Raw genomic sequence first — 17,866 nt, forward strand, 5'->3', positions numbered from 1 at the left:
AAAGAATAAACAAATAAAATGTTATGTTGATTCTAAGTGTTTAGTTGAACACAGCTATGGAACAGGTAGTGTCTGTATTAAAATCTTGTAAACCTATTCCCAATATTTCGATTTAAAAACATTTTATACTATAGAATATCAAAAATACCTCCAAGAGCTGCTGTTTCACAGTTGGATACAAAATACCTCAGCCTGCCATAAACAATGATTTTCATGAAATGAATACAAGCCACATGTGTCATTTATATACACGTAGCTTAGGAACAGTTACCCATACCTTCAAATACTTTAATGTAAATGAAACATTTGCTAATTTCATACTATTCTTTCAATTTGATTCTAATAAAGCATTTTGTAGGAATGCAAATCTAGCCCACCAGAGATGCAACTTTAATTACAGGCAGAGAAGCAGAGACACAATTTGAAAGGGCTTGAAGCTCAAAATAATTCCATCATTGGTCATTTTTGCTGGCTGAGTAGCATCCACACGCTCCAGAAGATCACAACTAGGATGGGATGGAAAGGCAGATTCAATATCAACTTATGATGTAATAAAAAACATTGGCGCAAACTACAGGTAAATGGTAGAAATACTCACTGCCAGGCTTCTTGGACAGGGAGGGAAGTGCGGAGAGTTGCTGTCACGCTGCTTCCATGTGCCTCGTATAGGCGGACAACCAGTGAATCCTTTCTGTCCTCAGCCTGTGTAGAGAAAATAAATCCTCATAGCATCAGGGAATAAAAACAGATTTGAGTGGAAAGCTGAGCGTTCGCTGGGAGCATACCGGTTTAATCGTTTCAAGGATGACCGCTGCAGTGCTAACAGAGAAGGCACTCCATGGCGCGGTGTGTGGGAAGCACTTGATCAGCCTCAGAGGGTAGTTGAGGTTGTATGCACACTGGATAACAGATGCGTCCTGGAAAGTACCTGTTACAGCACACATTAAATATTATCTCAACCTACCATGCTGTTTTCACCATGCACAGTTGCACACAACGCTTTTAATCCCAGGGGTAAATTCCCTGCACATGCATTGAAACCCACCTGTATGGGGCATGACGGCATAAGTGAAATGGTGTACCCCCATGTCCGCATTGGCATCTGGGGCCTTTGAAGCTCTAAGTCTGTGACAGAGACATGCACTGTTAACATTTATATTATACTTATATATTATATAATTGTTGAACAGAACAGATTTTTGTCGAGCAACACCGTTGTATGACTACATACTGTACAGTTAATGAGCTTAAGCTAAGCTTGATGTGAGGATTCATATTTTGTGGTAGTTGTATGTAATAATACTCACAGTGATAATGTCATAGTGTTCTTATGAACTGAGTAGCCATATTTGCAGTCGTTCAGCAGAGCAACTCCAAAGCCGTGTTCTGACAGGTCTGCCCACTTGTGACCCCACACCTGAGAATTTAAACAAGATGTGATGCTAGCCTGCATGTATCATGAGCTCCATAAATATTTAGACAGTCGCACCTTTTTATGTTTTGTACAACTTGACATTCTCACTGCCATTACTTTCACATCATATCACAAAGTATGACATATTTACAGGACCAAAACAGGACCAAAACGTCTAAATACTGAATAAATTAAAGTAAATTAATTGTACTGTATATTTAGATAAAGTTAAGCACACTGTACAGTTGACTACACAGACAGTGCTATACCTCAAACCTGGCCCAGTCCCAGGATGTGTTCCTGTGTGTGGGTCTCTGCAGGTGGCCAAACTGGATCTCATATGTAGCGTTGGGGCAGCGTACTCGCACTGGGAATTCCACCTTGAGGAACTTATGTGACTCTGCCCATTCCACCTGGAATTACAAATTGTATTTTGATTTGTTTGGTGATAGAACAGTTCAATTAAAAATGCTAAAGCAATGTAACGTTTGTCCAATTAGATCAATGATCGTGTCGATCTACAGTACCTTACAAGTACATAAGATGAACATGGAAGTATGGCACACACCTGTGTGTTGAACTTGATGTAAGGACTCATGGCGTCCAACACAATCTCCTGAGTGATGGTGCTCTTGTCACTGATCCTGAGAGTAAAGCTGACACTGCCCTTCAGTCCACCAGCAGACACTACCTTGACAGGCTGCACCACCTCCAACACTGGCTTCCTATGGGGGTCAACACAGCTGTTACAATCGAACTGAGCTAAATGAAAATACTGTGCATTTCATTGATACATTGAATTATGCAACAAGTGAGTTTGTTAATCCTATCCAGCTTTGCTAACAAGTGTAATTGGGATGAATATAATACAGATAAAAATACAGTTAATAATTGTATTTTTTTTATTTTTTATTTAATGAGATAGAGAAATATTTCACAAAAGGTTAAAGTAATGGTTGTGGCAGAGACCTCGTCTGAAGATGGTAGTCCATTACATCCCAATCCCAGTATAAGGGGACATCATCAAACATGACAAACTGGTTTCCTTGGCAACCGTCAGAGATGGCCTCTCTGAAAGCAACAGTGGCAAGAAAAAAGTTAACTCAGTTTTTGTTTACTGTAATCATGCACTGCAGACTACACAACCCTTCCCAATGTGGGTCCTACCGGTTTTCCTTGATCAAATATAGACATGCCAAGCTTCCATCCTTGTTAACAATGGCTTGTAAAATCCCATTCTCCATGAGGACAGTACCGTCAGCCTGCAATGTTAGATGAGGCCTGGGTCACGCAACTTCAATAATGCCACAGCAATTTGAATAAAATGCCCTCTATATACACTACAGCAGTGGTTCTCAAATGGATATATATCTGGAAGTGTTTTGTGCCAGGAACCCCCAGAAGAGACGATTTAAGTAAAAAAGTAATCCAAAATGTTCCAATACTTATTTTTCAAAATATCAAAAAGCACAGCGCGGTACAAAGTGACGCGCTGTGAGCTTGTAGATCTGCTGTTTTTGAATAGCCAACATATGGATAAAATGGTTAAAATGATTGTGATGCTATGTTAACTACTTTTGCTGGGGACCCCCTGGAACCCCCCCAAGGACCCCTGGGGGTCCCTGGACTCCACTTTGAGAACCAATGCACGACTACAGTATAGCATACCTGCACAGTGACAGAGACCGGAATCACAGGTTGTGTGTCTTTGACGATGGTCAAACCAACACTAGGAACTTTCACCAGAGCTGCAATACCATATACAGTGTCAGACAACAAGGATTTGAACGCACCACCGTAAATACCTAACAACCGTAAATACCTACAAAATGTGTTATGTACCGAGGCGAGGTTGGCCAGTGGCATCTTGAAGCTGTATGACTTCATTGCGCTCCCATGGCAGCGCATTAAACACGGCAGTGGAGTCGCCCTGCTGTTCCCTTGGCCCCAGAGATTTACAGGCATCTTGCAGGAGCTGGCCACCGATCCTACGGATGTCTGGGGGACAGAGCGTAATTCTTTTAAACCCTGTTAAAAAGAGGTCCTTCTGCACATCTACTTCAAGGACAGGCAGCCAGTGCATGAAAAAAGGGAATCCTGCACACTGTCTTCACTTACAGCCAGAGTATTTATTGAGAATACAATACCTGATAAAGGTCAGTGCAACCCTAAAACGGAACACAAATTATTCAGTGTACCTTGATAATAAGAGAGTGCATCATCCACAACCATCTCTATACAGCTGCCAGGAATCACATCATGGAACTGGTTTAGAAGAAGCAGCCTGCAAGACAGAACATAATAGAAACCATGTCCAGCCGGGAGTTCCAATACCATCTGATCTAACCCCCCTTTTTCTTATCCAAGACAAATGCCCTTTCTGTACCTCCAGAGCTCCTGTAGCTGCTTTGCAGGGTACTGGAAGGCCTTGTCCTTCCGCATGGCCAAGCTGCTGGCTACCTCAATATCATGGAGTAAAGCCTCACACTGGCGGTTCCCAAGCTTTATCTGAAAAAAAAGTATATGTCGTTTTAACAGCTAATTTAGTTTTTACAAAAGGTTCCCCCCAAATTGTTTATTTATTAAAATTGATGTTTTATTTTATTTTTTATAATCGATTAAATCAATTAGTTTGATTAACTGCTGCACCCTTAAGGTAGACATCAAATCTAACATCTGTCTAAATAACATACATGGCATCTGGGTACGGCTAAACAACATCTATCTACTGTAAACAACATACTGTATTATGTGAAAAAGTAAACAACATACATCTGGATAACATAACTAGCATCTGAATACTGTGGGCACAGTAATCTGATACAAAGAACGAAGGAGTGCAATCCTGACTGTAGTTGGGGGGATGGATCATTCCACGGCTTAGGAGCCAAGAGGTTAGAAGAGTCTAGGTTGCAATTTCTGAAGACAGTGAGTGGATATTAGTTTTGACGGTTGAAATGAAAGACCCACCTGTGCCTGTGTGGTGTAGGTTCCATTGTGCAGCTCTAAGAAGAGTTCTCCAGTCCATGTACACAGCAACGCCGAGTCATCATGGAGCTGAGAGAATAGCCTGTCAGGACTGGACATCTGCACTCTGGGGAATAGTGGCGTAACAGTTAATTGTTTTCCCCCATTTTGGGGGAAAACAATTATCAAACAATATCAACCCCCCCCCCCAAAGAAAACAAAACAAAAAAAGAAATACGAACTCACAACGCATCGCAATATGGTGGGCATTGATTCGTTGATATGAAAAATAAAAGTTATTATTGGGGGAAAAAACACGCTTCTTGATATTTGATTAATCAAAAAAAATTAATTCATAGAATAGTTTCTAAGAAAATAATCTATATTTTCAGCCCTACTAGGGAACACAAACCAGAAACCAAGTGACTGCTCTAGTTACAGTATCACTCCATAAAGGACCCAGCCTGACTCATTGTAAAACAATACAGATGTCACAGTGACGTAACTAAACACTAGTCACATCCCTCTGTATTGAAAAGAGCCACAATGTAGTCTATCATGTACGTGCTGACTGAGACGCGCATCACAGAGGTTGGAATAAACAGTTTGGAAGTTCATTGTTTTTTTTTTACTTTGTCTAGACTGGGATGGCTCACAGTTTCTGTTGTCATAGGAGGAACTGACTATAATTGGACCGATCAGTGTGAAACTTTGCACGCACACTCCCTGGAGGACAAGGAAAAAACTATTTTTCCCATGTGCCTTTTAGTCGCCACCAGGAGGCTGACTTTTGCAAAACACATTTTTTGATATTACTCCTACAGATGTTGTGCAAACATCACGCAACTCGGAACACATTATCTCTATAGTCAAGATGGATCTGTCCGATTATGAGACATGCATCACGGAGGTTAGAATAATAAACTAATAATAAAGTTTGGAAGTTCATTGTTTTTTTCCTCCTTTTTCTAGATTAGGATGGGTCAGGGTTTCTGTAGAGTGATAGGAGGCACTGACTTGGGAAGTCCATCTGTATCCTGGACTCGCTGCAGTCTGTCTAGCATCAGCTGTGTGGGTCCGCCTCCACCATCCCCGAAACCAAACAGAGCTGCGCTGTGATTGGCTCGGCCTTTGTCCTTGTTGTTCTTCACCGTGTTTACCAACTGGGGAAATAAATGAAATGAAAACGAATGTGAGCGATATGACAATTTCCCTCACAAATGTAACACTCAAATGACGTGTGTTTGAAGGCTCACTCACTTCCTCAACCTTGCCCTTCATCTCATATGAATTTCCTGGTGGGAAATGAGTTAGAACCTGGGATCCATCCAGACCCTCCCAGAAAAATGTATTATGCTGCGAAAAGTGAACATTTTCCAAAGAAAAATATAAATAGTACATTTTATGTATTATTATTACTGACATTAGTGCTGGTTCTGGTGTGTAACTTACAGGGAATACGTTAACTAGGTTCCAACTGAGCTTCTGTGTCAGGAAGCGAGAAATCCCACTGCCCTGCATGATCTGAGGAAGCTGGGCAGAGTAGCCAAAGGTATCTGGTAGCCAGAACTAAAGAAGACAAGGAGAATTACTTTGACTTTACTTTAGGACTGGGGAATACAGACAAAGATAACAATATTATATATTAACAAATATAACAATATTTTTGACAAAATACCTCAATATCGATATTGTGACGATAATACATATTACATATGTATATATTTTTTTTTATGTAAAAAAAAAAGCAATGTGAGGCGTTGTGAGCTTGTAGAGCAGCTATTTTTAAAGTATAAAATGAAGGCTTAAGTAATAAAAAATATTTCACAATATTACAATTTACAAAATCCTAGACGATATCTAGTCTCATTAATATAACGATATATTGCCCAACCCTACTTTACTTTTTATTTTTATGTACATACAAACATACATTTCCTATGGATGTTGTCCAATAGGGTGGAACCAGGTAATCATGGACAATATTTTTACATTTTTACTTCGGCTCTAAGTTTGCTTCACCACCCATGAAAGTGGTTTCACATTTATGGAGGTTGCATTGTTTGATTGCATGGTTTCACGGCTAGAGCTTAGTCATAATTATGTTGACTTAACTCTTTTTAGAGTAATACATACAAAACAGCCTATAAGCTTGGCTTAGTGTTTTACTAAACCCAACCTCTTTACAGTAGATCCCAAACTCTTGATGAAAGAACCGCTGGCCTTCCAGGAACTGCCTGACCATGGATTCACCTGAGGGAAGGTTCCCATCCTGAAAGGAAACAATTCATCTTTATATACACTACAATAGCACAGGTTATTAACCTATTAAGCACTATGTAAGTCGTTGTACGACAAATTAGTCCAGTTCTATATGTCCAAAAAAGAAGGTTCGTTCAAATTTTCGGGGGATTAGGAAAACTATACATTTTTGGAAACTTCAGAGTATAACAAATCAGAAAATCCATGATTCCATTTGCGCAGAAGCCAATATGGTGGCCATCTTGGATTTTGCAAAATGGCGACCTTTGAATATTCATTTTTCAATATCTCGACTTCTAGATTACATAGGATCTGGATTCTAGTGGCTAAATCTACATTTTTAGGGTCAGGAAATCAAATGGCGCTAATTAAAAATATTTACAAATGATCAATGGCACAGATTTGGGTCATAATCCTTGATTTTAGGGGGAAAAATGTAATATTCGTTATTCCACTATTTTGATTTCTAGATTACATAGGATCATGATTCAAGTGGTTAAATCTACATTTTTCAGGAAATCCAATGGTGCTAATTACAATCAGTGATCAATAGCACATATTTACATAATCTAGAATTGTAATATATGATTATCTGAAGAGAGACAGATGATTTCTCTCATTGACACAAGGTTGCGTCATTTATTTACACAAACACAAACTAGACCAGTATATACATCATCCTCACTATCATCATTGCTGTCACTAGTCAGCATACACTGACATAGCTCCGTACAGGGTAGCCCCACTGATCTGCACGAACATCTAAGGGAAGAACAGTCTTCTTTACCATCTCAATTATTGCCTCTGGTGCTTGGAGGGACTCATTTGTAACTGGTTTCAGCTGGCCGTCCTTGTCCTTGTAGTAGCCATTGTTGAGTGGGTCAATGAACTCCTGCTGAGCAATGTGTGCCTGACTCCACACTCTGGCCTGGATATGGAATCTTAGGACATGCTGCTTGAGAGCACCAAGGGTGGGTGGAAGCTTGTCCCCTTCTGCCATGTGTTTGCAGAATAGATGCCATCTCAGCTCAGGGATGTTTTCTATTTTGATCCCCTTTGGTAAGTATGCAGTGCATACAAACTTAGCTACTGTAGTTAGTAGATCCTCTGTCACATCACTGGTTTGAGAAAGCATCTTCAGAGCCTTGAGGACATCATCACCAGCTTTGAGGTAACTGTTCCACCAGGTAGGTTTGCCTATCCTAGAAAATCTCCCAGTGTTGTCTGCTCCTGTAAAGGCATGAAATGCAGGCAAAGCTTTGGCTCGGTCTGCACCCAGAATTTTCCATATTGGTGCCACTTCCAAAATCCCAGATGTCAGATGTCAGTGTACTGCTGACTGCCAAAATGATGAAGACTGTCAAGATACATTGGCTAGTGACAGCAATGATGACAGTGAGTGATATTCTGCAAACACAAGGTAGAAGGGGACAAGCTTCCACCCACCCTTGGTGCTCTCAAGCAGCATGTCCTAAGAGTCCACATTGCTCATCAGGAGTTCCTTGACCCACTCAACAATGGCTACTACAAGGACAAGGACGGCCAGCTGAAACCAGTTACAACTGAGTCCCTCCCAGCACCAAAGACAATCATTGAGATGGTCAGATGTCACTATAAAGCAGACTGTTTTTCACTTAGATGTTCGTGCAGATCAGTGGGGCTACCCTGTACGGAGCTATGTCAGTGTACTGCTGACTGCCAAAATGATGAAGACTGTCAAGATACATTGGCTGGTGACACCAATGACGATAGTGAGGATGATGTATAGACTGGTCTAGTTTGTGTTTGTGTAAATAAATGACGCAACCTAGCTTGTGTCAATGAGAGAAATCATCTGTCTCTGTCTCTTCAGATAATCATATATTACAATTCTAGATTGTTATGTAAATATGTGCTATTGATCACTGATTTTAATTAGCACCATTGGATTTCCTGAAAAATGTAGATTTAACCACTTGAATCATGATCCTATGTAATCTAGAAGTCAAAATAGTGGAAAAACGAATATTACATTTGTTCCCCCAAAATCAAGGATTATGACCCAAATCTGTGCCATTGATCATTTGTAAATATTTTTAATTAGCGCCACTGGATTTCCTGACCCTAACAATGTAGATTTAGCCACTAGAATCCAGATCCTACGTAATCTAGAAGTCGAGATATTGAAAAATGAATATTCAAAGGTCGCCATTTTGCAAAATCCAAGATGGCCACCATATTGGCTTCTGCGCAAATGGAATCATGGATTTTCTGATTTGTTATACTCTGAAGTTTCCAAAAATGTATAGTTTTCCTAATTCCCCGAACATTTGAACGAAATTACATATAGAACTGGACTAAATAGCAAAAATAGCCATACAAGCTCATGACACATTGCGAGTTTGTAGATCTGCTATTTTTGAAATTTGGTTAAAAGAACCATAAAGCACAAGAAACAAACAGTGATTTCACAAATTGTACTTGCCATTTCCACCCATGTGCCTCCAACTGGGATGAACTGGCCCTTCTTGACATAATGCTGAATCTGTGAGTAGAGTCCTGGGTACCAGGTTTTCACCCACTGGAACTGCTGAGCCTGGGTAAACAATTGGCAATAACCTTTATTTGTAGCCCTTGTTTTAACTGCCTAACCACTGAAACCCTATACTAGTCTTCCTTGACCGGAGTGCCCCAGGTGTCTATACTTGCCCCCCCCCCTATTGTAAGCCCTACTGTACACTTTGTCATATGACGGTGTCACATAAAAATAGCCCAAACAAGCTCACAACGTGTTATTTTTGCTATATTTAAAGACTTTTGACAATCTTGGACTTCTTGCCTATAACAACATGCCCAGCATAGGGATGCCATGTTGGAAGTGGCAATTGTTGCAATAAACTATTATTATTGCAATAAACTATCATTATTGCAATAAACTATATTTTTTTGCAATAAACTATCACAGAACTGTGGCAAGACTGTGGTCAAATTACCTGAGAGCAAGTAAACACAAACTCTGGATTCTTCTCCATAAGGCGGATCACTGTCACCCAGCTTCGACCGCATTTGCGAATGGTCTCCTCGTAAGGCCAAAGCCAGGCTGTGGATATAAAGTGATATTATTTACTCATTCTTCAAAAAGTGACAACATGGCATGGCTATACTGTATACTGTATACCAATGAAATTATAAATTGAGACCTGAGTCTATGTGGCAGTGGCCCATTGCGTGGACGTTGTGCTGGCTCTGTCCATTGCGTTGGCTGAAGAACTTGTGGGCGAGACTGTGCGCTTTGGGAAAAGATGTGGGATCCGCTGGGTCACACAGGTTGACCATCTCGTTGACGGTGAAAAGTGCCTGGTAGCCACGTTGCTCTCCTTCACCCAGGTGCTGAGACGGAGACGGACAGAAGGAAGTGTGAGCATAAGTGTAGTCTTTAACGTCCAGTCGTTCACAGTTAAATAAAACATAAAATAATACCTCATCAATCCCCGAGCATTATGTTCATGTATGTTCAGTCCACTATGTAGAGCTGAGCTACTCAATCAGGCGGCCGTTCTTTCAGGCACCATTCATATACTTTAACCACATGAACCCTAGCATCTCTAGTCAGCAAAAATAGCAGATCTACAAGCTCACAACACGTCACGTTGTGAGCTTGTAGAGCTGCTATTTTCAGTGAAGAGATTTGGTGTAGAGGCTGTTAAATGGCTAAATGTATCAATATGCCACATTATCTCTGAATTTACCTTCACAATATCAACCAGCATCTCAAAGTCAGTCAGCAGCTCCCTCACGTCGTGGTTAAATACCACTAGCTCTGCTTTCTGGACAGAATACTTCTTGTTAGGGTCTGGGGCTGCAATCATGGACCCTTGACCCGCTCCAAAAAGACTATTGCAGGCCAGTTCCACGTAGAGGGTGATCCTATAGACCAAGGAACAGCATTGAAAAATGTGCATTAGCAGTTGAGTGAGATGAGTGTTTCATTTCTTAGTTAAAAATCTGTTATTTTCGGTGAGCGAAGGCTAAATTAGGCTTTACAGTTGCAGCCATGTACTTACAGTATGTTATATTTGATGCCATCTGTATTGCAACATCTGTGACAAACCATGCCATTCTGTACATCATGAGGACCATATCCTCAATTATTTTACTTTATACGTGTACATACACAAGAAATAAACCACTTAAGCCCTACTTTATACTTACAGATATTTGAATATAGAAGATTTACAAGCTCACAACGCGTCACATTTGTAGATATTTTATTTTCAAATACAAACATTTTGCCTATAATGACCAATCGCCAAAATGGAGACACCAGGCTGAAAAATCAAATCAACTGACTGACCTGTGTGGCTCCTCGTCGGTCAGACACTCGGTCAGGATGTAACTGGTCTTTTCTCCTTCTTTAGTTAGCCCCTACAAAGAAATATGTTACACAACTCTGTGAGATTCAGAATGGGAGCAGCTATTTTGTGGTGCCACAAATCGAAAGCCCATTCATTTTCCCAAGATTTCGAAAATATTTATATGAAAAAAGTCCATTCAATGTTTTTTTTTCTTCACAGAATCTAATGTTTTATGGTCATGATTCACCAGCAGCCTGGATGGCATGGTTTTTGGATGGCATTATTTTTTTATTTTTCTTAAAATAATTAATTAATATAAATATTTTTGGAAATCTCTATGGGAAATATTCATGGGCTTTCGATTTGTGGCACCACAAATCGAAATAGGGCACTGCTATACCCTATTTGTAAGGGTTGAAGTACGATCCCTGAGGTTATTACCTGCACAGGTTGTTCCTCTCTCCAAACCATAGCCTCCCCATCGCTCTCCCACAGAAGATGAACCTCCTTCCCTCTCCAAGACTCTGGGATTGACACGGTCACTTCAAACCAGCAAGTCCACCATCTGTAGACATATATCAATCACAGCTTAGCGTTATTGCCGATATAAAAAAATGTATTTACAATGCAAGGCTATAAAACATACCATATTTAGTATACTTACGTAGGCCCGAAAGAGTCACCAACTTTATATGGTGCAAAGTTCTGCTTGGCAGCCTCCAGGAATGAGATACGTTTAGGGGACAGGAATGAGGTGAGACATTCCAGTGGATGAGAGTCTCCATAGAGTCTGCAGAGTAAAACAAAAAATATTGATTGATTGATTGATTTTTGATTTATTGATTGACGCAGACAGACAGACAGACAGACATTTTCGGCAAAGGGGGTTGGTGTAGAGGGAAAAAAAACAGACAAAGTTTTCTAATAGAGGGTTCAAGTGGTTAAATGTCTGAAAAGACACATAAACATGAATCCAACACTGATGACAGTGCTGTCAAACAAGTCTATGAAGCTATCTATGAAAAGTTTTAATCTGCAACATAATATTATATATTATTATATATTATTATAGTATATTATAATATTATAATATACTAACATGGGGGTCCCTGCTTCATCTGTCTCACAGCTAAGGGGGTCCTTCATGGCCTCAAAAAACGGTGAAGACCACTGCACTAAACAATACACTATTTGCATATAGAATTCGCAAATTTGCATATTTGTTTGACACTGAATGGATCGTGGATGAATAATGGATGAAAATGAATTACCGTCCTCTGAGATTGCAGTCTGTAAAATAAATGTCTGATACGAATTTCTCTGCTCTTTCTAGAAGAGTCCGTCTGTTCTTCAGTACAGGTTGGTGATACATGTTGCATTTATTAGAGTAAACAGTCAATCACAACACCTAGAACTGCTTCACCACATCCAGAGCCATTCAAAGCTCTGCACCACATCATCACAAGGTCCACAAAAGGCTCGTAAACGACCCGGAAGTACAACTCAGTGTTGTTGTACTTACAGGTACTAGCCGCTAGATGTCAGCCTTTGATCTCAGTACCACCACCCAATGGATAATAGGCTCTATGCACAGCAGCCATAGTATCACTTCCTTCACAGGTGTTACCAATGATACTAATGAAGGCTCTGTTCCATTTAATGTAGCACAGTGGTTTCCACAACCCCCATAACTCTGAGAGTGTACAAATGGAACCAAATGGACCCTTATCCTTACGGGTCCATTTGGTTCCATTTGTACACTCTCAGAGTTACACACCTGTAAGGAGCCATTTGGAAGCCCATGAGGGTCCCTGAACCCCAACTGTAGACCCACTGGTGTAACACAGTGTTTCCAGTGAGCCAACATGCACAATATCAGCACCCTGACTCTGTTTGACCAGAATGGAACAGAGCCTTCATTAGTATCATTGGTAACATCTGTGAATGTCTTCACACTGAGCCCAGAGCCTTCTATTAGACTAGAGAGTTGCGCCAATGAGGGGTCAGAAACAGCGTCGGTCACGTGGTTCATGTAGCTGGAAATAGTGACAAGGAGCCGTCGACGATTCCCACACCGCAAGTGAACGGAGTTGGCGTAACTCTCTAATAGATGGCACTGACTGAGCCTATAGGTGGGCGCGCCTGGTGGGCACTAGGGACATCTGGGCACCTCGAGGTAAATTTGTTAAAACGTTAAATATTTGAAAAATGGTCCTTTAATTATTTTTTTTAAGTATACATGATGTGAACATGCATGGTACATCATTATCAGACTTAATTTTATCCTTCAACTTCTTGTTTATGCCCCTATACAGATTTTGGAGCAATTTAGAGTAATTGCAGAAATATTATTAGACCTTAATTGTCAAATGTTTACGCATTTTCTAATAATATACACTTTACCTTTCTTAAAGACATGTTCCAAATATTTTATTTTTCAACATTTTGGAAAGAATAGCCAATCTAACACCAAGGTGCCCACCTATCCTGTTACCCATCCAATGATGGTGCCATCCCTGTGTCACCTCTGTACGATTATTAGGTTGGTTGTCACATAGCAATTTAACAGTAGGTCTGCTCCCGCAGTAAAGTACAAATACATTTTGATTGATTGATTTGTTGATTGATTGATTGGTTGGTTGGTTGGTTGGTTGGTTGGTTTTGACAAATCCACATGAGAGAACAGCTGCAGCCTGTCTTAGTTTTGGTAACCGTGGGCACCTAGGTGTTAAATGGGCAGTTTTTCCCCCAAAATTAAAATGAAGAATGAAAAAAAGAAAAGAAAATGTTCTGAATGAAATGATAGGTAAAGTATATATGATGCTTGAACATTTGACATTCAAGGCCTAATATCTCAACAATTGCTGCAAAACCTGTGAATAGCCAGTCATAGAGGATCAAGGATATATTTAGGTCTGATAATGACGCACCATGCATGCTCAAATCATGTATACTTTACATTATTGTAGTTCATTTTCCAAAGCATACTTGTATTCTTTACTTTTTCACACAAACAAAAAGAGAAGAAGCCAATTCACATTGAGGTGCCCAGATTTCACAGATGTCCATGTGTCTGACAGATGATTCTTCACATCCTTCAGTCCTTTAACCTCTGGGGCATAGCCTATATGCTATGCTATGTATGAGTGATGGTGTTGCAGACAGAACAAAAACCTCAACAAACAGCTCTGATCTGATTTTTGAGAAATAACCACTCGCTTGATGATAGAGAGTCCTTTTATTTTTGCATAAAAGGGAAATTGTCAGGAATTTTGCAATCCCAAAAGAAGACTGTGTGAGAAAGTAGGCAAACTTTTCTTCAGCACCTGTTGCAAAAAGCAACATTTGCACACACAGGCAACGTCCATAGCCAATTTATAGCTTCATACCTCCGTGACATTACAGGATGGAAAGTCAAGTCACACAAGGGAGAGCAATATGCAAGTATGTTCTAAGTCTAACTGTAAATTATGTATTCAGTAGATACATATGCCTGAGGGCATTGAAAGGGAAGATCAGTAATGAAATCCTACAGCGACCCGACTCTTTGATCCTGCTGTAGACCACCTATGATCCCACTAACACCCATCCCTCTGGTCATGCTGCAGACCATCCCTCTCATCACGTTGACGACCACCTGTCTGAAGCTTTTCTTAGTCACTATCTGCAGAAATTATTTGTCATTGCCACATTCATGTTTAGAGAACTAACCAGACCACATCTTCCCTGATCTATATCAGCCATGCCCTGCCTGAACACTTCAAGATAGCAATCATGGCACAGTCATTGTTATGAAACTCTACAAAGCAGCTGGTCATAACAGTGGTTTGACACGACAAGTTAAAGAACTCTTTTCAGAGTTATTTCAACAATAAGTGGATGAGAACCTGGAATCTGGATGGTCCTGAATAATTTTGCCACATGTGGCCGTTCTATGGTCAAAGGTTTTTACCATTCAATCATTACCGTATTGGGACAATTCAACCCACAGGTCACGTTGATGACCACCCTGTCTGAAGCTATTTGGTCATTGCCTGCAGAAATTATTTCTAAGTTGATTAAGCTCAACCTGGATGTCAATGACTGGCACATTCATGTTTAGAGAACTAACCAGACCACATCTTCCCTGATCTACTGTATATCAGCCATGCCCTGCCCTGAACACCTCGAGATAGATAGATAGCAATCATAACGGTCATCAATGTTGTGAAACTCTACAAAGTGGTCGGAAAAGTGGTTACAACGTTGGTTACTCACACTTACACATTTACAAGACAACCCCCCCCCCCCCCCCCCCCCCCCCCCCGCTGTAGACCACGTCTCTGATCCTATTTGTTGTAGGATGGGTTTTACCCATTCACTCAAACACTAATACTGTTCATACTTTTTATACTTTGCAAGATAACTTTAACTCAAATGCTATTTATAATCATTTCACTCAAATGGTATTTTTTGGGCCTTTTAAGGTGACCTTCTACACAAATGCAGATCTCTTTCAACGTTTTGTACACGCAAAGGTAAGTACATTCCACTAAAATGCAATCTACTAAGCAAGGGCTAATTCTATTTAAACGTGTAATACTTTCAAAGGTACATTCTGCTCAAATACCTTTACAACAGAACATGTTCTTAGCAGATGTTGTCAGCAAGCCCATCTATTGGAACTTCCGTTTCTAGCTCCATATAAAATCTTCCTGTTCCACATCACAGCTTCATCTGCAAAAAGAACATGCCTCGTGTTCTGCTTGTCCTGTCCATCTGTCTCCTAGTCTGTGAGTATTCAACATCCAACATGGTTTATGTTGTGAGAGCACTATCTGTCTGGTTTCTATATAACGTTTTAGACTCATCATCACATACAGACTTTGGTTTTCTTTATTGAAGTCTAAGTGTGATTAGCTGTTTATTATGGTATTGTTTTTATGTTTTCTCACATTTAAAGATTTGTCTGGTTGGATTTGATTAGTTATTATTATTATTATGTTTTTAGCGGCGCTAGCCGCTCTATACCGGACTTTGTCTGTGTGCGTCAACGTTCTGATTGGTCAGGTGCGTCAACAAAGTGATTGGTGAAGCTTCACGTGACACACAGGGTGTGATTTTTTAATAATCAGTAATTAGTAGCAGTCATACGCATTTGTATCTAGTATTACAATATAGAATTAGTAGAACTAGTAGAATTGATGCTCTGCAGTATTGATATTAAACTCCTTTCTATAGAAAATACATGTAAATACACAGCAGGCACATAATGGAGAAATTAAATGCCTTTGTCCAAGATTAACGCCCTCTTTCCTTGTCCCCTCATATAGCCTCAGTGGCGGTACACAGGAGCAAACGTGCACTATGGGACTTCAACACCATGATTCAATGTACAGTACCTGAGAGCATACCAGCACTGGATTACGCTGACTATGGCTGCTACTGCGGGAAGGGTGGCTCTGGTACGCCTGTTGATGACCTTGACAGGTACGTACTCAAGGGCAACACATGGTGGGATGGGACGATGTGAATCATAAAAATGTATTTGTTAGGTTTGTTGTGTTGTTTGTGTTTGCTTTTTTGTCGTTTTTGCTAATTCTTTGTTTTTGTTCTCTGCGTTTCTGTCAGATGCTGTGAGGTCCATGACAGGTGCTATGGTGATGCCAGCCAACATCCCTCATGTTGGCCTATCGTAGACAACCCCTACACCAAACAATACGATTTCAAATGTGTGAATGCCACCAAGACTGTCACCTGTCCCAGTGAGTTATTTTTGCCAATTGACACCCATTGCTTAATGCTGAGGTGGAAAATTAAGAGGCCTACATACATACAATAGAAGTCCCACTCTATACACACTTTCTACTGTAGTTTTCTTTACCAGGATTTTATCCCTGTGAGATGAGAAAAGGCTGGGAAAGAGATTAAATAAATCCCAAACTTGACATAACTGAAAGTTTGACCAACATTCATACTATCCAATATAGACACTGGGGAACTGCAGCACACACATTTTAGATTATTATTACACGGCCAACTGCAAACATGACCAACGTTTGACATTCATCAGAGTCATGTTTACTGATCCATGTGCTGCAGTGTCTGTTTCTGGGTTAGACCTTCCAAAGTGAAGTTACCCAGGTGAGAATGCCTTTATTGATCTGTTTGTCCATTACCGAGAGCACCGTGTTTCTGAAGAAGCTGGCTGAAGCACGAATGTGTCTCTACATTCATACTACTTGAAATGAGAATTGATGGCCTCTCTTAGGCTGTCCAATGCTTAATTTATGACCTGTTGTACGAAGTGTAAATCAGGCTTAATGATCTTCTTTTATGATTTCTTTTTTGTCATTCAGGGAACAGCAACAGTCCATGCCAGAAGTTCATCTGTGACTGTGACCGGAAAGCAGCCATTTGTTTCGCCAGTGCAGATTTCAATGAGGAGTATGTGCACCTTCCCAGAGACCGCTGTACATGAGCAACAAACAGACATGCAATGGGACACACCATTCATTCTAAAATGTTTTCTTCTTAATAAAGACACATAATAAATGCAGTCATAATGATGTTTGTGTTTGTGTTATGTGTGTGTTTAAAACTCTTGTATATAAATAAGCACCAAAGGTCACTTCACTGATAGGGAAATCTAGTGTATCTGGATTTTAGACTGACAAATCAATGGGGACTGTATATCATTGTATATGGCCCTATGATGCCCACTTGGCTTCATGTAGTATAGCAGGCTACATTCTTCATCATTTCAAAGCTTGCAAGTTTATTTCATATTTCCCCTCTTCTCTGCAAGGTGACACCAAGTGGTGATTCAGTGTACCTGTGGCAGTGCACCTCCCACTTTATAAATGCAGACATGGAGGTCTTCCACTTGTCTTTACACCAGTCCCAATTT

General features: G+C 40.3%; 2 protein-coding genes across 2 annotated transcripts; one reads left to right on the forward strand and one right to left on the reverse strand.

Moving 5' to 3' along the window:
- Positions 1 to 11: 11 nt before the first annotated feature.
- man2c1 (mannosidase, alpha, class 2C, member 1) lies at positions 12 to 12,426 on the reverse strand. The gene is made up of 26 exons (XM_084059947.1): positions 12,249 to 12,426; positions 11,642 to 11,767; positions 11,419 to 11,542; positions 10,977 to 11,047; positions 10,372 to 10,549; positions 9,823 to 10,012; positions 9,616 to 9,722; positions 9,108 to 9,218; positions 6,561 to 6,653; positions 5,834 to 5,950; positions 5,642 to 5,737; positions 5,399 to 5,544; positions 4,385 to 4,508; positions 3,801 to 3,922; positions 3,613 to 3,698; positions 3,257 to 3,412; positions 3,083 to 3,162; positions 2,582 to 2,676; positions 2,384 to 2,485; positions 1,983 to 2,139; positions 1,684 to 1,827; positions 1,308 to 1,417; positions 1,046 to 1,125; positions 786 to 928; positions 599 to 702; positions 12 to 506 (listed from the first exon to the last, which is right to left on the reverse strand). Exons 1-26 carry the CDS (start codon positions 12,347 to 12,349, stop codon positions 395 to 397), a joined length of 3,075 nt encoding a protein of 1,024 aa, XP_083916073.1. The 5' UTR covers positions 12,350 to 12,426; the 3' UTR covers positions 12 to 394.
- A 3,032-nt stretch (positions 12,427 to 15,458) lies between these two features.
- LOC311047513 (phospholipase A2-like) lies at positions 15,459 to 17,495 on the forward strand. The gene is made up of 5 exons (XM_084060257.1): positions 15,459 to 15,494; positions 15,688 to 15,749; positions 16,290 to 16,446; positions 16,588 to 16,721; positions 17,316 to 17,495. Exons 1-5 carry the CDS (start codon positions 15,460 to 15,462, stop codon positions 17,435 to 17,437), a joined length of 510 nt encoding a protein of 169 aa, XP_083916383.1. The 5' UTR covers position 15,459; the 3' UTR covers positions 17,438 to 17,495.
- Positions 17,496 to 17,866: the final 371 nt, after the last annotated feature.

The sequence above is a fragment of the Gymnoscopelus microlampas genome (genome assembly GCF_963454915.1).
Source record: "Gymnoscopelus microlampas genome assembly, chromosome: 6".
In the NCBI taxonomy this organism is placed as follows: Eukaryota; Metazoa; Chordata; class Actinopteri; order Myctophiformes; family Myctophidae; genus Gymnoscopelus; species Gymnoscopelus microlampas.